The sequence below is a fragment of the Rhea pennata genome, chromosome Z (assembly GCF_028389875.1).
Source record: "Rhea pennata isolate bPtePen1 chromosome Z, bPtePen1.pri, whole genome shotgun sequence".
In the NCBI taxonomy this organism is placed as follows: domain Eukaryota; kingdom Metazoa; phylum Chordata; class Aves; order Rheiformes; family Rheidae; genus Rhea; species Rhea pennata.
In genome coordinates, this window is record NC_084702.1 from 70,744,861 (window position 1) to 70,765,069 (window position 20,209).

At 65.1% G+C, this 20,209-nt stretch overlaps 1 protein-coding gene across 1 annotated transcript; it reads right to left on the reverse strand.

Annotated features, from left to right (window-relative positions):
• Nucleotides 1–1,871: 1,871 nt before the first annotated feature.
• TESK1 (testis associated actin remodelling kinase 1) lies at nt 1,872–15,555 on the reverse strand. The gene is made up of 10 exons (XM_062599870.1): nt 15,273–15,555; nt 7,138–7,259; nt 6,869–6,917; nt 6,460–6,606; nt 6,113–6,195; nt 5,644–5,734; nt 5,257–5,340; nt 4,736–4,825; nt 4,345–4,495; nt 1,872–3,951 (listed from the first exon to the last, which is right to left on the reverse strand). The coding sequence occupies exons 1-10, from the start codon at nt 15,516–15,518 to the stop codon at nt 2,933–2,935; spliced, it is 2,082 nt and encodes a 693-aa protein (XP_062455854.1). The 5' UTR covers nt 15,519–15,555; the 3' UTR covers nt 1,872–2,932.
• Between the last annotated feature and the right edge of the window lie 4,654 nt (nt 15,556–20,209).

Consider the following 20,209-nt stretch of genomic DNA (forward strand, 5'->3'; position numbering starts at 1 on the left):
TGCTTCCCCAGGCGGCCTCAGTGCACCCCCGGGGGAGGCGGGTGCGGGGGCAGCAAGGCGCCGTGGGGCTCTCACGACCCTCCGCCTTCCCTTGCAGCGCCCGCACCAAGCGCCTGCTCTGCTTCAGCACCGCTGCACGCCTGCCTGCCGCCCGTGACGCGCCACCGCAGCCCGCGCCCTCCAGCCCGGCCTTGCCGGCGCAAGCAACCCCTCCGCTGCGCAGACCACGGGGGCTGCCCGGACGCCTGGGTCCCTCCCTGCTGGCCCTCCTTGTGCACTTGGGTGATGCAGTGCACCAGAGCGGGGCAGGGGCTGGGAGGTCGCCCCATCGCTCCCTGCCGCAGCCCTCTGGGAGCTGCCCCGGTGCCTGCCCCGCACGCACGGCTCCAGCCTGCACACCGGGCTTGGGAGTCTCCTGCTGCCGAAGCCATGCAGCCAGCATTGCCTGCCAACGCTGGCAGTGTCACCCCCCCAAAGCCTCTCTCGGATGCCCCCCCCCCCCCGTGCCCTGCACCCACTCACCCCCAGCCCGCAGGGGTGCTGGTTTGCAGGGAGAAGACATCGTTCCCCTCGCCGGCCGACGCGGTTCACCGGAGCAGCGAGGGCTCTGCACCCAGCCCCACACCTGCACAGGGGGTGCAGCACGCAGGGGGAGCAGTGAGGGGACAGGGGGGTCTCTTCACCTTCCCTGGGACTTCCCACGGCCTTTTCCAGTGCAACGGCTGGTGCACCCAGCCCTGCCCGGGCTGCAAGACGCTTTGCCTGCAGTATTGCTGTGCTGCTGGAGCAAGATGGGGAACACGGACCCGTGAGTCTGACACTCAGCGCGTGCAGCGTGGAAAGTAGCCGCACGAGGCAACAGCCCAGCAGGCTCTGCTACGGGCACGAGCGGCGGTGCCGAGGCAGGGAAGCGGGAGCAGGGGACAGTGCAGCCCCACAGCGTGCCCTGGCCTGCCTCGCCAGGGATCCCCTCTCTATGGCATGGACTTTCAGACCTGCCACCTCCACCAGCCCTCTGCGGTCCTGCAGGGCTGCCCAGCTCCCACTGGATCCAGCTCAGGAGCAACTCAGCCTCTACTTTCAGGCAATGCACTGCCAAAACCACCTCAGCTCTACCTCAGAGGCCAAGGAGGGAACCTGGGCTGCTGCTTGCCCTTGCGGGTTGGGTTTCCTGGCTGACTGGGGAGCAGGGCACTGATTTTGGGATTATACTTTGTGACAACGCGTTTCGAAGCAAAAGCAACTCCAGCACTTGCAGCGGATAGACACTTTGTGAGACAAGTCATTGGGCCTTTAAATAGTCGCGGCACACGTGCACATGTTAAGACAAAGCAGGGTAGCACTGTGGTGTAACACGGCAGCAAGTGCAAAGGAAGTCATGTTCAACCAGGCAAAGATGCTCTCAGCTTGTTATGGGGTTGTGTGTACCATATATAGTTGATCAATTAGGATGTAAATTAGTTTGCTTGAAGAGCAGAAGGGTGCTAAAGGCCGGCTTTTCGGAGGTGACGTATCATTCCTCTGTCCTGTCTGCTGGCTGAACTCACTTGGTAGCAATAAAAAGAGACATAGCTTCTATCTTGTTTGCTCTTTTTTGTGCCACCAAGAACAGGAATTCAAGGGCAGGAATGTAACTATCCCAAATAATAAGCAGGAGTTTCACTGAAATGGTTTCAATCAAGACGGCCGCTCCAGGGGCACCTAAAACCTGGGGCTGAGTCAGGTCTGAGTGGTGGTCCCTGAGAGACACAGCTGGATCGCGAGGTCCAGCTGCAGCCCCAGAAAGGATGGGCAAGCTGATGCCACCCTCTGGGGCTGGGCTTCCTTCCCCACTCAAAGCGCATCCGAGAGACAGAAGCAGCAGCCCAGGGCGCTAGGACATTCAGTTTTTATTGAACACTTTAAATAAGCTGGGTATATATTACTAGCAATTATTATTATTAATAATAATAATAAAAAAAACCACAAGAGTGTTGCATTCACCAGTGCTTCGTGTGGGAGGGAGGAAAGCCGGCTCCCACCCTTGCTAGGGGCCGGGCGGCTCGGCCGTGCCGCAGACAGGCTCCACGGCCATCCGGGAGGCGCTGGCCGGCTCGGGGGCGTCCCAGCTCGGAGGTGACGCGGGGGCAGCACGGCGCTGCCCCCTCCCAGGCACGGTGCCAGGGCAGGACGGCCCCCCGGCTGCCACCTTGCTCTCGACCCCCACGGCGTGCGCTGTCATACCGGCTCGGCGCCCACCCCGCCACGTCGCGTGGGCACCGGGAAACCCCAGCCCCGGACATCCTCCCCATGCACTGCCGCGTCTCCCGTGCCCCGCCACACGCCGTGCTGCCTCCCCCTGCACCCGAGAGCTGGCACGCGCTCCCTGCTCCCCACTCCGACGGGCCCCCCAGCACCCACGCATCCACACGCTGACCGCTCTGCCCCCTGGCGCTGCTCGGCCCCACGGCTGGGCATGCAGCCCCGCGAGGCCCCCCTCTCCAGAGCCCGCCGCGGCGGGGTGAGCCCTTGGGGACGGGGCTCCCGCGCCCGGGGCTCGAGCAGGGACAGCGGCGCTGCGGGGGACCAGCCCTGCCGCCCGGGGTGGCACTGGTGCACGCCCCAAACGGCGCCGTTATTGCACTTCAGCCCAGCGGCGCTCCAGTGCAGCGCCGGGACCCCCGGCGGGGACCCCCGTGGCCGGGCGCAGGCAGGGCAGGGGGGCGCCCTCCCCAGCGGCTCCCCGCACACCCCAAAGGACGAACCCCACCGGGATGCGAGCCCCTCGGCGGCGCCAGGCATCACGGCCACCAGCGGCAGCCGGGGTCCGGGCGAGCGAGGCACGACGTGCCGCGAGGACCCCCGGGGCTCCCGGACCGGCCCCGCGCCGAGGTCGAGGCGGGGGGTCCGCGGGGCGCCCGGACGCGTCCCTGGCCCCGGCGCGTCCCCAGCACTAGGACTGCGCTTCCGGCAGCTTGAGGCTGGGCTCCGCCAGGGCCGGCGCCGGCGGCTTCTGGTGGTAGAGGAGGCTCTTGGCCTCGCAGTTGAGGTTCTGGTAGCGCGGCGGGCTCGGGGCGGGCCGGTGGCAGACGGAGGCGAAGCTGAAGCTGAAGGGCCCCAGGCAGCAGCCGGGGCAGGCCAGCACCTCGTCCTGCTCCAGCGCGGCGCCGGGGCCGTGCCCGGGCAGCATGGCCGCGCGCTCCGTCCGCTCCAGCGCCGCCGCGCACGGGATGCTCAGCTCGGAGAAGCCGCGCTCCAGCCCGGCGCCCCAGGCCAGCGGCTTGCTCACCACCACGTGGTTGTTGTTGAAGAGGAGGCCGTTGGGGGGCCGCGGCTCCGGCGGCCAGGGCCGGGCGCCCGAGGCCGCCGTGCTGATGAAGTTGCTGTTGGGCAGCGGAGGCGGCTCGGGGCTGTCGGGGCCACAGTCCATCCGCTCCTCCGCGGCAGGGCCCGGCGGGGAGGCTCGCCCCGGGGCCGGCGCCCCGACGGGGCTGCGAGGCCGGGGCTCGGCGGGGCCGGCGCGCGGCGGCCCCACGCCCAGCGCCAAGCCGCCGCGGCGCGGCAGCTCCGGGGAGGCGGGCAGCGAGTGGCACTTGCGCGGGGCCGCGGCCGGGGCCGAGAAGTCGCACTGCACCTCCACGGCGGGCTCGGGCGTCACGGGGGTGCTGAGCTGCAGCGCGGCCGGGGGCGGCAGGTCGAAGGTGAGCGAGATGACGGACTTGCTCGGCGTGTCGAAGAGCTTGATCTTGCCGCCCTTCAGGTCCTCGCGCTGGGAGAAGGGGTTGACGCGGGGCGGCGTCTCCTTGGTCCTGGCCCCGCCATAGGGCTCGGGCAGCCGCAGCAGGGTGGGTGATTTGGGGGGGAACATGTCGGACTGGCTGCGGGACAGGCGCTGGTCCGGCTGCAGGTGCTGCATCCCCAGCTCACGCAGGGGCGACTGCTCGGCGCGGCCTGACACTCTCCCGGCTACCCCTGGGCAGAGGCACAGCAGCGGGTCGCCGAAGCCCCAGGGCTCCAGCGACGCTGGCTCCTCGCTAGCAGCTCCCGGTACACAGCCGGGATTTGGGGCACCCTATGAGCTAGGGGTGCACCCATCCTGCACAGCCACCCTGCTCATGGGCAGCAACACCCTTCTGCAGCAGCCCCCGGGGCCCAGGCTCTCCCCGTCTGTGCCTCAGCGGGGTGACAAATGGGGCCCCATCCCGCACAACCCTGGTCTCCTTCCCCGTGGCACAGCCAGCCCGCTCGCATGCCAGGGGGCAGTGGACGTGGTGGTTCCTGCTCTTTGCACCCGTCCACCGCCTCTGCCTGGGGCACCCCGCAGGGCTCCCAGAGGCAGGGCCATGCACCGGGGCACCCACGTACCGTTCAGCGCGGCCGCTGTCCCCGGAGCGGGCAAGCTCTCCCCGCCGACGAAGAGGGTGGCCCCAGCGCCCTCGGTCCCCAGCTGGTGCTGCAGGATGCCCTCCAGGCACTGCGTGATCTCCAGGAAGGAGGGGCGCGACGTCGGCTCCATCTGCGGGCAGGACGGGTCCCCGAGGCATCAGGTCCCTGACCGCCCCCCAGCATCTCCCCACACCCCTCCGCCCCGGGGGGGGACGCGCAAGGCTGGCGGAGGCAGCTCCCGGCCTCTCCCTGCAGTGCCGGCGCAGGCAGGGCACGGGGCGCCGAGCTGCCCGGGCTGCAGGGATCCCGCGGGGACCGGCAGGGAGCAGGGGCCTCGCGCGGCCCCGCGCTGCCCGCGGCGGAGGCTCACACTGCAGCAGTGGAAAGCGAGCTGGAGGAAGGCCGCCGGGCAGTCCATTCCCACCATGCTGCGGAAAGTGGTGACGTCCAGGCCGAAGTCCTGTGCCGGGGAAATGCAGAATCGTGAGGCCGGGTCCAGCGGGGGCACCGCACTGCCCCGGGGGACCCAGCGCAGCCTAGCCCACCCCACGGTGCATGCACTGCGTGCCACCAAGGGCAGCAGGGACCTGGCAGCACCCTGGCACAGGCCACCAGGGCAAGAGGGGCGCTTGTGGGACGATGCCAGGACACAGATGCCTCCCGCTCTCTACCCGAATGCAAGGATTCCCCTAGCCCACCTCAGCCAACTTTGGGCTCCGAGCGTGTGTCTCCCCAGGCAGCAGGAGATGTTGTGGACATGGTACCCTTGCCCTGAGATGCAGGGCAACAGGCCTCTGCCCAGCACAGGGTGCTGCTCCCCGCTGTTCAGCAAACCAGCCCCAGCCCCAGTGCTGCCACGCACCGCCCTCCCACCCCATCCCAGGGAGTCACCTCCGTGCGGGGCAAGTAGTCGGGGTCAGCGGGGACGCGAGCGATGGTCTCGCAGAGAATGATACCGTAAGCGAACACATCGGCCTGCAGAGAGCGGAGAGTCACAGGGCAGATCTCGCAGCCTTGAGGGGATGTGGCCACCCTCCTGCTGAACGCACAGCTGCCCTCCACCCCATGGGTCAGCACGGGCGATCCCCGTTATCCAGCACCCCTCAGCTGTGGGCTGCAGAGTGCCTGATTCACTCTGTTTTTCGTGTCCCTTTGCATCTCCAGCTGCCCCAGCCCATGGGCACCCGCAGGTCCACCAGGTCCACCAGGAACCTGCCCAGCAAATTGCTTGCTGTGGCACAAGCCTGGACACCAAGCATGGCACGCTCAGGACATCACCTTCTCGTTGTAGATCTCCCCTCGTAGCACCTCGGGCGCCATCCAGTACGGGGAGCCCACGACGGCCAGTGGCTCCTTCTCACTGCCCTCGCTGCGGGGTACAATAATGATGTTATGGGCCACCCACAGCTCCCTGTCCCAGTACCATGTCCTGCCCTCCATCTGGGACAGCCCAAATCTCCATCTTCCTCTCCATTCCTGGGCCAACCGTTCTCCTCCATGCACACCCATCCACTCCACAGACTCATGTGGGATCACCCACATTGTTCCCTTCTTCCCCTCCTAGCTAGCCCCCAAACCTGTCCATCCAACTCACATGTCCCTGCCACTGGGGACAATTCACACCTCCCCCTACCCATTCCTTATTATAGCTGTATCCCAAACATCCATCGCTCTCCTGGAAGTCCCCACTCCTGCTCCAACGTGGCTCTGAGGACAGGGATGGGACAAGAGGATGCTCCCCACATACCTGTAAGTGGGAATCTTCTCTGCCAAGCCGAAGTCGCCCACCACAGCTGTGTAGCCGTTAGCCTCGCAGCGCACCAGGCAGTTCTGGGGGCAGAGGAGGAGCCCTGTCACACTCACAGCTGCCCCATGGCCACCCCTGCTTCACTGGACTCAAGGCCACACCGCTCCCCTGGGGAGGTCGGTCAGCCGGGATGGCCTGGGCAGCGCTCATCAGCAGCACAGCTCAGCCCCTCATTCCCCAGCGCAGGGGCACCTGCCTGGGGCAGGGCTCCTGCACGACTGGCAGTGCCCAGGCAGGTGAGCGTCAAGACAGGAGCAGAAAACCGAGGGTGGTGGGATGCTCTGTACCTTGGAGGTGAGGTCGCGGTGGAAGATGCCTTTGGAGTGCAGGTAGCGCAGGCCACGGGCGATGTCGAGGGCCAGCTTGACACGCATGGACCAGGAGAGGGGCACGGGGCTGTCCAGCAGCTGCTCCAGGTTCCCACCATTGATGTACTGAGGAGAAGAGCCAGGCCGTCATGCTGCTGCGTGCCCCCGCTAATAAAGCTGGATCCCCACGTCTCTCATCACCTGCCTTTCTCCCCCCACACACAAGCATCCTGCAACTACTCATGGCACAGCCCTCCAGCAGACTTTGCCCTGAACATGTGCCATGGGGGAAGAAAATGCCCCCAGAGCGATCCCCAGTCCCTTCCCAGGCCAGCATCGCCCTGCCCGCAGGAAAGCCCCAGACTCACGGCCGTCGCTCCGCTCTCACCTCCGTCAGTGCGTGCAGCTGTCCCTGGTGCACACAGACTCCCATGAACCTGGGAGACAGAAAGGGCCCTGAGGGTGGGCACTGCAGCGACCATCCCCATGGGAAAGCCCAGCCCCAGCAGCAGCTCTGCCTCCTCTAGACAAGAGCTGAGGACATGTCTCAGGAAAGGGGCATCCTTTGCCCATGCGCAGGCCAGACCATGCCCCCGAAAAGAGGCAGCAGCAAAGCCTCAGGGCCACAGATGATGCGAGCATGGGAACAGGTCCTACCTGAGGATGTTGGGGTGTGAGAGACGGTTCATTAGCTGCACCTCTCGCAGCATGTTGCCCCGGTTGCTCGTCAGCTTGTTCATCTTCAGCACCATGATCTGCCCTGACTGGCGGTGCCGCACCTGGAAGGGAGGTGGAGGGGGAAGCTGAGCCTCATGGACCTCCACAGCCCCCACACGCCACTGTTCCACCAGACCCATGTCTGGGCTACGAGCACCAGTCCCCTCTCTGAAGGCCCCAGACCCATCTCCAGTCGTCGGGGCTGGAGCTCAGCGCCTTGCTCGCCCAGAGACCTCCCTGGAAGGGGGACATCAAGAAGCACAGCAGCACCCCCAAGGACTCCAGTGACAATAACAATCAACGCCACCCTCCCAGAGCCACCTGGCTTGTCCCCACCAGGCTACACTGCCTGGCACCGCTGGAGAGGCAACGGCGGCTCCTGCAAGCCGTGATGCCAACTCCACTGCAAGGACAGGTTGGGTGCAGGACTGGGGCACACTGGGGAGCGAGGAACCAACTGGCTTTTCTGGGCCAGCACCATCAGCCCAGCCAGATCCCACCAGCATGAGGACAGAGGGGGCATGTTGGGCCCAAACGGGCCCCAGTGACGGCCGATGTTGCCCCAGCCCACGACCCCAGCCCCAGCCCTGTGGGCCACGGTGCTTGGGCAAGGCTGTATATTTAGCTTGCCCCAGCCTGACGCTGTCATATGAGCTGGGGGGCTGGCTCCACGCCAGGAACAGCAGCTGGGAACGCAGCCAAGCACGGACACCCGCCCCGTCCTCTCGGAGCCCCAGGCGCTCACGGGGCAAGGGACGGGATCCCCGGCACCAGTCTGGAGGCCTGAGCCGATGCCGGGGGTCTCGTCCGGAACGGGTGCTCAGGGAGGGGTGGGAGCCTCCTTGGAGCAGCTGCCAGTGGGGGAGCACCCTGGCTGGTCCCAGCGGCCCCCGAGCGCACCCCGAGCTGCACACGGAGATGCAGGCATTCCTCGGCGCTGCCGTCAGCTCCCTGCTCTTGTCCTTTTTAGTCGATGCTGTTTGAAGCTGCTGTGCTGGTGCCAGCCCCTGGCTCGCCCCACGTACCCCTACCCGAGGGATCGCCTGCCCGGACAAAACACGGGGGGCTGGCTAAAGGCCCCCGGGTCTGAGCAGCCAGCTGGAGGCAGGGTCGGGGAGCAGAGCTCCTGGCCCTTTTCTTCCCCCGACTGCTGCGGCCGAGACCCCCCTGGCCAGCAGAGCTGGCCCCAAGTGGGTCTTGTTTCCAGGACAGGGCTCCCCACGCCCCTGCCCCGCCTGCAGCTCAGCACGGGACTGCTGCAGGCCACCTGGAGTGCCTGCAGGTTGGCTGGGGGAGCCAGAGGCTCCCCCAGGCACACGGCAGAGGGGGGCCATGGCAGTGACGACCATGCCCAGGATGTCCCCTACCCCCTGTCTCCATCAGGTGAGGCAGGAGGTTGTTGCTGTGGGTCCTCGGTGGCCCATGCAGTTATTGGCTTGGGAGCATTTGCCCTGGGGCAAAAGCTGAGATGTGGACCCATGCAGCACCCAAAACCTGGGGGGTGGACAGCAGCCCCTCCCCCTCCACCACCCACAGGGAAAATTGGACCTTTATAAAGACCCCTCATCATGTCCTGGTGCATCAAGGCCAACCACCCCCATACAGGGTCAACCTAAGAGGCAATGGCCCAGCTCGACTCTGCCCTACCACCACCAACTCATCAAGTCTGCTGCGAGGCCCTGAATAATTCAGCAGCCACTTGCCCACGGCACCGTGCTCAGGCTACACCTGCATCAGGTCACCTCCCCGGCTAGCCCCAGCCACCTGGGCCTGCCAGGACCCCTGCCTCGAGGGCACAGGCCACATGGAGGGGCAGAGATGCGGATGGGTCCAGGACAGGCAAGTACAGGGTCCCACCAGCACCTGCCACCACGTGCCCCTGCCACACGTGGGGCAGGGGGAGGACAGGTCCACCCACCTGGCAGCACCCCAAAGAGCAGTCAGGAGCTCAGGGGGATGGCTCCAAGGGCGTCCTGTCCCCCATCGCTAGCCCTCTGTCCCCCACTGACGCAGTATCGGAGCCTGAGCAGATCAGCTGGCAGGGTTGAGGGTGCGCTGGGGTGGCTGCTCCATGCCAGCCATCCCCTACCGTCCCTGCGTCCCTGGGGCATGGCAAGGGGCAGCCGTGGGGTGATCCCTGGGGCAGAGCATCGGGCACGGTGCTGGGCCCGGCTGACAGAGAGGGGCAGCTGGAGAGGCCGTGCCGGGCTCCAGCTCCCCGCGGAGCACCAGGACCTGCCCACGAGCACCCAGCTGCTGCTGTCCCGCAGCGGGGCCGCCCAGCCCGGCCGACCCCCTGGCGAGGAAGGCCCCGTGCTCCCGACCCGGCTCGCCTGATGGCAACGCCACTGCCTTCCCACACCGAGCGGGGCTGGCAGGACCGGATCGGTCGGTTTGGCTGGCACCGGCAGCTGCCAGGCGCCAGCGCCCGGCTCGGCGCCGTGGGCCTGCGAGCCGCGCGCCCACGATGTGAATGCCTCGCGGCACGCGCCGCGCTTGGCCCGCAGCAGCAGCTCGCCCCGGGACCAGCCACGTTCGGGCCAGGAGCAGCGTCCCTGCACCAGGGAGCAGCCCCCAGCGGCGGCTGCCTCGGCCCCCTGCGTCCGGGTTGTGCCCGTGGCCTAATTCCTTGCTAATAAGCCTCCTTCCATAGCAATTGGCTGGGTCAGACACCGAGTGCAGCCGCAGAGCACCTAATGCCTTTAATCCGGAGGAAGGGAATGACATGGGAGAGCTGCCGGGGGGGGGGGGAGGAGGTCTGCTGAAAGCCCCCCGGGGTTTCTTCGGGGGACCCCGCCTCTCCACGGCACGGCTGAAGGTCTCCCCAGCAGGGCAGAGCCAAGAGGGGACCCCCAGCAACGCCACCTTAACCCCCCGGGGGATGCGTGCAGGCCCCCCCCCCAGACCATCCCCGGGAGCCGCAGCGAGACAGCAAAGGGTCCCGCGAGCAAAGCCGGATGCCAACCCTGCTCGCCCCGCAGACCAACCACTGCCAAGAGCAGCCGCAAGAGGATCCCGCGGCCGGGGGGACGGACTGACAGCCTGCCCCGGCCAGGCTCGGCTCTGGGCACGCTGCCGGTGCGCGGGGCAGCTGGGTGCCCCTCTGCCCCCCGGCTGGCATAGTCCTGCCCAGCACCCGGCTCCATGACAAGCCAATTGCCCCGGCTCCAGCGTGGCGCCTGGAGCAGGGAAGGCTGCAGAGGCTCCCAGGACAGTCCCAGCCCCATGCCCCAAGGGGCCAGGCCTTGCCTAGGGTGCCCAGCACCCTGCTTGCTGGCAAGAGCACATCCCGCGCTCCCCACGACCTGTGCCGATGCCAGGCCAGCAGGGAAGGGGCTACGCTCTCCCGCTCGCACGTGTGTCTGCCCTCGGTCTACACGGCCCTGTGGCCAGGGGCCAGCCCCACGCAGCACCCCGACACCCTTCCCGAAGCAGGGGCAGTCCCGAGGCGCAGCGGAGCCGGGAGGGGGCCTGCCCCCAGGCTAGCTCCAGAGCGGCTGCAAGCGGCTTTCCTTCTCCCCGCCGCCAAGCCCGAGCCGGGGCAGGGAGCGGGCAGCGGCAGTTCCCGGGCGATCCGCGTCCCCCCTCGCCTCTCCACGCTCTGGCAGGGCGCCCAGGCATCCCAGCGCATTCCCCAGAGCTGAGCTCAGCCGGGCAGCGCCGCGCTGCCGCCGGGGCGGCGGGCTGTCCGCCTGCCCCCACGCCGGGGGGGGGGGGGAAGCCCTCTCCTGCCCTCTGCCCGTCTCGGCGACGCTCGCCACGCCGCCCCTGCGCCGGGTGCCTCGGCGTGACCGTGCGGGGCACCTCCGCAGGCGCCCCGCGTCCCATCCGCCGCCCGCGGAGCTGGGGGATGGGACGGGGCTGGCTGCCGCCCCAGCCCAGGCACAAGGGATCTGCGCTCTTTTAACAGCGGAAATTAGAGTCTTATTTAAAGAGCATGCTAATCAGCGCGAGCAGACGGCCGGTCCCTCCCCGCAGCCTGCGCGCCCGTCTGGACCTGGGGCTCCCCGGGGCGAAGCCTCCGCCTCTCCCCTGGGGCCCCGTGGCACAGCCGGCCCCCAGGGCCCGCTCCGGGGTCTGCTCCCCTCCCCGCACCCAGAGCGCCGGCCCCTGAGGCTGCCCCGCAGAGAGGCCACCCGTCCCACACTACCTTTCACACCTTGCCCCGGGAAGCCCGAGCCGCCCCGTATATCGAGGGGGGAAGGAGGTGGTAGCAACCTCGGAGCGCAGGGCACTGGGAAGGGCGCTAACGACGCCGGCACAAATCCCACTGCTGCTAGGGGTGGCTGGGTTCAGGCCCGGGGGAATGCCTGCAGCGCAACAGGTCTTTTACTGGGTGGGACTGGAGAACTGGCTCGTGATGCAGAAAAGGCAAAGTCGTCCCAGAAACACTTCCTCTCGGGAAGTGAAAGGAGCCGGGAGCCAAAGCTGCGCTGCACCGAGCAGGACACGAAACGCCCACCCCGAGGAACAGTTTGACATAGCAGCTTTCACCTCTGGCACTCTCAGGCGAGACCACGTGCGGGGCGCGGGCGGCCCGGGCACCACCAGCCCTGACCGCGCTGGCTGGGGGAGCGCTAAGGGCCCCGTGATGGCCCAGGAAAGCTTCCAGCGGGTGCAAGGCCCGGGCTAGTCAGCACAAAGCGTTTCCCAGTGCTCAAGGCTCCTGACTGGCGACAGGGAGGCTGGAGCTGCTCCCAGCTCCGCTGCGGCCAGCTGACTGTGGAAATGCACCTCCTCCCTGCCTGCCTTAGTTTCCCCAGCGGTGCCGTCCGTGACATGCCACTCCACCCTCCTTCGCAAAACAAGACAAGGTCCATTGATGAAGGGCGCTAGATAAGAGCGAGGGAGTTGTGTCATTAGTTGCATTGGCAATTTGGGAGTAAATAGGAAATCTCAAAGGTTGGCGGAGAAGAGCACAGAGACAGGGCAGGCGTCAGCAGGGCTGCAGCGATGGCTCGAGGCCTGCCCTCGCGGGAAGGCTTTAACTGCAGCCAAACACCCCACGGCACGGCGGGTACGGGGAGCTCACTCCGCTCAGCACACCTACGGGGAGGGGGGCCGCTGCATGACGCCGAGGCAGGAGGGGCAAACGGAGCTGGACAGAGCAAAGGCCCCTGGATACAGCCCCTTGAGAACAAAGCTGGGACACGATCCGTAGCCCTGGAGTCTGCTTTGGACTGGATACGGAAAAGTTGCAGAGGGATTTAGGCAAGAGATGCGACAGTGGTTTAAGGGCTAGAGAAAATGTCTGGCAGAAACCCACCAGGCTCAATCTGCTCAGTCTATCAAAGCGACAGAGAGGCGGCTCACTGCAAAGCCCGTGTTCCCAAGAAAACCGGGGGGCCTGGCGCCTCTTAAACGGTGCAGAGAAAGGCACAGGAGATCGGCTGTTCCAGGGAGAGGTAGGCCCAGCCCTGCGAGCAGAGCATGTGTCAGGGACCAGCCCCCTGGGAAGAGGGCAGCCTCTGCCGCCTGCTCCGGACGGCCCAAGAGCTGCACGTAGCCGGAACAAGCTACGGCTCAGCCCAGGGCTGAGTTTGGGATATCCAGGGCTCAGTCACGGTGAGCTAACGGGTCCTTCTGGCTTTCAATCTGGGAACGCAGTCAGACCCCCTGGCACTAACCCCTTTAGCCTGCTTGACCCAGGCTCAGGCTCAGCTCCATGCCTGGCCCTGTCTGAAGCACGGATGAGCTACCTCAAAAGGGCCGCAGATGCCTGGGTCCCTTCCCAGTCTCCCACAGCCACTCGCAAACAGCTCACTGATGCAGTGCAGCGAGGCAGCCCAGGCCTGGCTGGGGAGCGGTACGAGGAAGAGCCTAGGCTCTTTGTGGGACTGGGGGTCTGCAAGGCTGGAACAAGGCAGGACCCAGCAGCCGCAGGGAGCTGCAAGTACCCACAGCCCTTGAAAACACTACAGAAGCAAGGGAGATGGGAAGCCAGGAGGTCCTGTCCTGCCCTGCAAAGCTGTACCCTCCTCGCTATAACCCGTACCCTCCTCAGGGCCTGTGTCACACAGCCGGACCCCAGCATGGACCTCAGGCTGCCTCACAATCCGACTGAGATCTTGGAGTCAACTCACCGCACGCCGCGCAAGCACGCAGCCCCATCCGGCCCCCTCCTGCCACTGCCTCCTTCTCTGCACGCGCACCTTGGCTCCTGCTGCCCAAACCAGCTCCCACCCCAAAATCTACAGCTTCCCCAAATCCCAGAGCACCTGGCACTGCAAGGATAAGAACACGTTGGGAGGAGAAAGATCATTTTGTGGGACCAAGAGAAGCAGAGACAGTAAGGCCAAGAAAGACTGTGGCCTGGCAGAGACACGGCAGCATCCATTATTAAAGAGCTATATCCATGCCTGACGTTATTAAATGCCTCCCTGTGCTCCAAGATGCTGCCACTCCAGCCGCACGCTTCAAGCCAGAGATCAATAGCAGGAATCCAGCCAACGGAAAGGCCACAGGCCGAAGGAACAGGACGGATCACAAGGGAAAGGGACCTCTCTGCACATCTGCCGTAACCCAGACCTCTCTGCACATTTACCACAGCCCCTCGCAGGTCTCCTCCAGCTAGAAGTAGCTGGGTCTCAGGATTTCCCGGCTCCCCAGGCTACGCTGGAAGGGACCCTGGGGCTGAGCCTGCCAGGGCAGCCTTGCTGGGGCACTGCACGTGAGCCAAGCCAGGAGCATGGACCTGTTCAGGGGGACAGCACAGCACTGCCAGGATCTCGGAGACTGCAGGAGAACCCTGTCCAGCCCAAAGACGCTCTTGGAGGGGGGTGAAGCCACATGGCTTAGAGACAGTACTTAACCCAAAGGCTCGTGGCACCCTGAGTGACTCTACAGACAAAAACAGCACGTGTACACGACTCCTTTTCGAAAGGGAGAGGCCGCCGGGCAGCGGAGCCCCGCACAGCCTCGTGTCTGCCACACAGCTCCCCTACACCCCACCAGCAGCACGGGGGCTAGCAAGGTACCGTGACCCCACACCTCCGCAACACTACCGCCTCGTGCTGAGCACCCCAAGCTCCACGCCAGCACCCACGCACCCCGAATCTGGGTGCAGGCCGCAAGTGTCCCTGTCCAGCAGTTTGCACCCCCCTCCCCAAGCCACAGAGAGGTCCTGCAGGGGACAAAGGCAGCTCTAGGGCCACAGCCGAGGTGGGGGGCAGACTGCGGGCAGCCTGACAGGGCCCAGCTCCTGCGCTGCACTACAGCATCAAACTGCTCTCCCAGGCCCGGTCACCTTCAGCTGGCTCCAACAGGGTGCCCCCCTCCTCTCTGCTCAGCACAGGCTGGAGCAAGCCCAGCCCCAGGACTGGCAACACTGGAAATCACCTTGGACTCGCCACAAACACCGCCTGCACCTCTTACCACAGGCACAGCCTGCCCTACGCCGGGCCTAGCAGGACCAAAGCTACAGGCTCTAGACAGAGGTCCCCTGGCCAAGCCTGCCTGCTGCCCCCCGGATGCCCTGGCCCCCCACGTGGCCCCACTGCGACCCCAGCCGCAGCGCTTCCCAGCACGCTGCCTTCCCGGACTGTAAACAGAGCCGGTGCTCCCCTCCCCCTGCACAGAGGGACGACGGAGGAACAACAACATCAGCAGGGACGGAGCTCCCCAGTATCCCAGGACGACCTGGTTCCCCAGCCCCGAAGCTCCTGCTGCGCAGCTTCAGCCCTGGACCTCTGTCTGGGCACCACCTTGCCCCCATGCACAGGAGCTCAGCTCCCCTCCGAGGACAGCCCCCCACCTGCCAGGAAGGCGCAACTGGGGAAGTGTAGGCCTGGCTCCCCACCTAGCAGAGCACCCAAGGGTGGCCAGCGGCATGGCAGATCTGCTTTTTGGGGCCCACCAAGGCCTTGCCATAGATGAAGTTGGGAGGAGGGGTCTCCCGAGGGGCCCTCGGTCCCCCACGGCTGCCCACAGCCTCACCCGTCGGTGTCGGGGCAGCCACCCTCCCGGTGCCTGGTCCCGCGAGCAGGTCACCACCCCAACACCGGCCACCCAGGGAGGGGCAGGGCGGCAGGAGGCCCCCGGGGCAGGGTGCAGACCCCCGCGCCCTCCGCGCACACCTTGAAGACCTCGGAGAAGAAGCCGGCCCCGATCTTCTCGCAGTAGAAGTCGTCGATGCGCGCCAGGGTGGAGACGGCGCTGCGCAGCGCCCGGTACGAGGAGGGCCGCAGCCGCCCGCAGCCCGGCCAGGGCCCCGCCGCCTCCCCCTCGCCCTCCTCGGGGCGCTCCCCGCGCAGCGCCAGCCCGGGCCGCCGCGCCAGCTTCTCCCGCTCCATGTCGGCCCCGCCGAGCACCCCCAGCGCCATTCACATCGCCCCGCGGCGCGGCCCGGGCAGCCCCCGCGGCGCGGCGCGGCGCGGCGCGGCGCGGCTCGGCTGGGCGCGGCTCGGCTCGGTTCCGCCCGGCGCGGCTCGGTTCGGTTCGGTTCGGTTCGGTTCGGTGCGGCACGGCGCGGCGCACGGCGCTCGTGCCCGGGCGGCGGCGCCCCGACCCCCGCCGCGGCCCGGCGCTGCGCCTCCGCCGCCCCGAGCGCAGGCACCGGCGGGGCGGAGCCGGGGCGGGGACAGCCCTTAACTCCTTGGGCACCGCCGCCGGCGCCGCCGCCGCCGCCGCCGCCGCCCGGGGCGCTCCCGGCCCCGCGGAGCCCCCACGCGCGGCGGGCCCCGGCCCCGGCCCGGGCAGGGCTCGTGGGCGCGGAGCTGCTGTCCTCCCGCTGGGCGGGTCCCGGCCGAAGGGGCCGCGGCGCCCTGATCTCCCCACGCACCCGCGTGGATGGAGCCCGTGAGCACGGTGCTCTGTCGCAGAGCCCCTTCCCCGCGTGGGCCCCGTTGATACCGGCTCTGGTATCTGCACACGCTCGTCACCAGGGTTGACACTGGGTGTGCGGGAGTGTTTGTGCATGCACACCCGCCCCTGCGTGGATGGTGTCCCTGAGGAGTCTGCACTCCCTTACCCCAGCCCACCCTCACCAGCAGGTAGCCCGAGGCGAAGGGAGGTGCACCCTTTTTGTGATGGCACCTTCCCCACAACCCAGCTGTTCACTTCACAGCCCTGCTTGTACCCATCCACCAGCTGCTCTGGGCTCCCCGTGCTTCCTCCGCTGCAGGACATTTGGCATCCAGGGGACAGGTGGCTCTTTCGGGCAGTTCACATCCAGTGAGTCTTAGACAGGAGACAAGTAGCACTGAAAGGAGACAGGGACTGGGAAATTGCAGCTGGTGCTGAGGGCACATCAGAATATACCAGCACACAGTAGTGTCTACCTCAATGCTTCTTTTGCTTCTCATTTCTTCCATTCTTCTGCTCTCTCACATCTCCCTGGTTTTCTCCTGCTTCTTGTTCCTACCCTAGGCCTTTTCCCTGCTCTCTAGCTGATCTGTCCTGTCCTTCCTGCCCAGGGACTCCCTGCAGCTAGCTCTGCCCTTGCTCTGTCCCACACATCTCTCTGCTGCTCTCCTTCGCATTCACCTGCCTGTGCTGGTACAGCCCTGCCCCAGCTGCCTTCCCAAGCATTGCAGCAACTCTCATGCGCTGTGCTGCCTCAGCTCCCCACAGCTGTTTTGCTCCAGCTGTTTCCCTGAGCACAGCACAGCTGCTTCCCCACGCCCTGCCTGGCTCTAGCTGCTTTCCAGGCTGGCCTGCAGCCTCTAGGCATTTACAGAAAGCCCTACGGCTATGTCCCCAGGTGATTACAGACCTGAGGCCTTGCTCCAAGCTCCAGTAAGGTGACTGCAGGGCATGAGGATTAGTCCTGCCCAGTGGAGGTGGCAATGCCTCTCTGCCACATGAGGTGTCTACTGGCATGGCATTTATGACCAGTGCTTGGCTCCCAGATACCACAAATGACAATGTAGGCACCAGGAACCAAGAGCCCTGGCCTCTCCTTGCCCCAGGAGGGGAGTATGACCTTGTGGGTCAGAGCAGGGGAACTGAGAACTGCCCTCTGCCCTACCAGGAATGCATGGTGTTCCTCTTATTCCAGGTCTGTGGAAGGGAGTGCGTTTGTGCAGGGCAAGTTTCCTGGGCATGAGGAGATGGAGCTGGGGCAGAGCTCTGCCAGTCCCTATCTTGCAGGGTCTGCATCATCCCTTTCCTCCTGTAGTTCCAGCCTGGTGCCTCAGTCTGCAATGGTGATTGATGGCATGTGCCGGGGGAGTGGTGGAGGCTGCCGCCTAACCAGGCTGTGCAAGAAGCCGTGTTCCTGTGCTTCCTGTGCTTCACACATCTGTCTTGCTGATGACAGCCCTACAGAATGATAAGAGTGGCTTTATAGGTCTTGTGCTATGGCTACGCAGGAAGGGCATGGAAAGAAGAGACCAGTCTTTGCATGAGGCGATAGGGGAGGCGTGCTGTGCTGCAAGCTCTACCCTTCCAGCACAAGAGCCAGCTGCATCTGCTCTGAAGGCAGCCAGCTCCTTCCCTTCCTGCCCTGGCTCAACCCTGGTACTCAAGAGGCCCGAGCATTCTGCTATATCCAGAGCCTGGTGACCTCCTGCATAAGGAGCAGCACAGAGGAGCAAAGCCAGCTCAGACAGGGGCCAAGACAACACATGGACAAGGATGCAAGCAAACATTGCCACAGCACAGGGATGAGCACTCCCACCCATCCACCCAGGCAGGACAACACTGCCCTAGTATGCTGGGCACCTCTCTCCCTTTCCCTCCAGCGCACATCAGCAGTGGCCCTGCCAGGGATGAGGCAGCTCAGCAGATACTGAGTCCTCTTGCAGAGGCATCTTGCAGAGAGGAGCTCACAGGCAACCCCTGGTTAGGGCTCCTGCTGCTTACAAGTGACTGGGTTTACATCCAATTAAGCTGTAACAGATAAATTAAAGCCCTGGAGACAACCCCGACTGTGGAAATTACTGCTACAGGATTTACAGTCCCTTCCCTCATCAGCACCAGTAACTTTACTGTGCTGTTTCTGCCCCTGTGTTATTCTGTTCCTGCTTGACACAGCAGTGTTGTGCTGAGACATGGCTAAAGGTCCCCACTGCCCTGAAGCCTCCCATGGTGCAGGCAGGTATGGTCTTAGCAGCTGGGTGCAAAGGAAGGCTGAGCATGCAGCAAACCGAGAACTGAGCTCCTCACGCCCTGGAGAGGGAAAGGAGGAAGCAGGTCTCCCTGGCCGTGCTTTGCTCCCGTGGAGCCGCGGGGGAGTGCAGGGGGACTGTGTCCTCTTTGCCCTTCTCTGTCTGGGCTTTGCACCACCCCCCTCTCATGAGGAGAAGGCTCAGTGCTTAACAAACAAAATCTCCCTTCTGCATGCGTGGGGTGGGGCTGGCGCATCACCCGGCTGGGAGCCTGTTGTGCAGCAGCAGGGGCAAGAGCCTTTAAACAGCCCAGGGAGATCAGTGCTCAGAGAGATGCAGGGATGTCTCATCAGGAGAGGGGCACGCCATTGCTGTGGTCTGGCAAGGCTGCGTGCGGGGCAGCAAGGGGTGCAGGGGGGTTTCCACGCAGAGAGCTTAGTACTCACTGCACCCCTAACTCTACTCCATGCCAGCACCCACTGCACTGGGTCCTTGGGGATGGATCAGTGACAACCCATCCTGAGCGAAAGGCTTGCCCCACTCAGTGCCCAGGACCCAGGTCTGGGACAGTTCCCTCCTCTGCATTCATGTGCAAGGAGCCCAGGGGGGGAAGTGGGAGAGGAGGGCACGACACGGTCCATTGCCACCTCTTAGAAGGCCTGGACAGTGCAACGAGCCCAGGGCAGGTGTGAGAAGGGCCCAGCCCGAGTGGTTCAGGTGCAGCCTGGTTATGCCCAACAGCCCACAGTACAGGTGGTGCAGCAGGACTACATTTCCCAGCACGCCCTGGGCAGCTACTTCAGCAAACGCACCGATGTGCGTGCTCTGCACCCGCGCCTCCGCTGCAAGCTGCAGCAGCCCGCTTCCAGCTGTGAGCAGGGGGTGGTGCAGGCGTGTTGCTGCCTCTCTATTCCCTCCGTAGCCCTCCAGCTGCAAGGCCAATGGGGGACCATCTGCAGTGGGAGGGCTGCAAATATTTGTTCTGTCACTAATTTTCTATGAGGGAAGTCAGCCCAGTACCGGCACAGCAGCATTTGCTCACTGACTCTTATTATCTCCTGTTGAAGCTGCTCACGCTTGGGTGCGAGTACACTGACGTCTGCAGAGGCAATATCTGCACCCTGCCCCCGTGACTCGCAGGTGGTTAGGGAGTTCGGCTCCCTGCTTTGCCTGTCCCCAGACACACCCCAGTGCCTCTGTCAGAAAGCACAGTGAAACTGCTGAGAAATAACTAGCCGCTGCCTGAGCCCAGCTGAGCGGGTGCCTGCTGGGAGCTCTAGGGGCTGTGCATTTGAAAGCACTGAAAACATTGAAAACGCAATGAAAGAGAGATAGGTAGCTCTGATCATGCCTACACCATCTGCAACCCATGGTGACAAGGCATGCAGTCATGTGAACACATCTAAATCCTTGCAGTGAACCAGCACTGCAGAGAGCTTCAATGGTCACCAGTTGCCCAGGCCAGAAACATGGCCTGGTGCCAACTAGATAGAGGAAATATTTAATGCTGTAGTCTCCACCATCTCCCACACTGGTCCTGATCCAGCTAGTCTTGCTTATTTCCCAGTACGTGCCACGCTCCCATCCTCCTCCAAGGCTGCCCAGCTGGTAACAGCTGCTCCTTGCCCTCCTGACCTGGACCTGTGCCGCTGGGCTCTCAGCAGCACCATACTCATCCCGGGAGGCTGTGCCAATCTTGCTCCATTCCCTTCCCCTTGCCAGGCTATTAGTAATACTCCCCAGCCACAGTGCAGCATCCATGAATTGCTTGTGGTTCTGCTGGTTGTAAGGCAGGAGCTGGTCTGACTGCAGCGGTGGGCAGAACAGGACCACATCAGAGGCCTGCACAGAACAGCCTTTGGTGAGTGGAGGAGCAGCCCTGTGACCCACACACTGCCTGCTGCCCGAGAGCAGGGTAGGCAGCGAGGCCTGATGTGCTCAGCGCGGCTTGGCCAGTGGTGTTG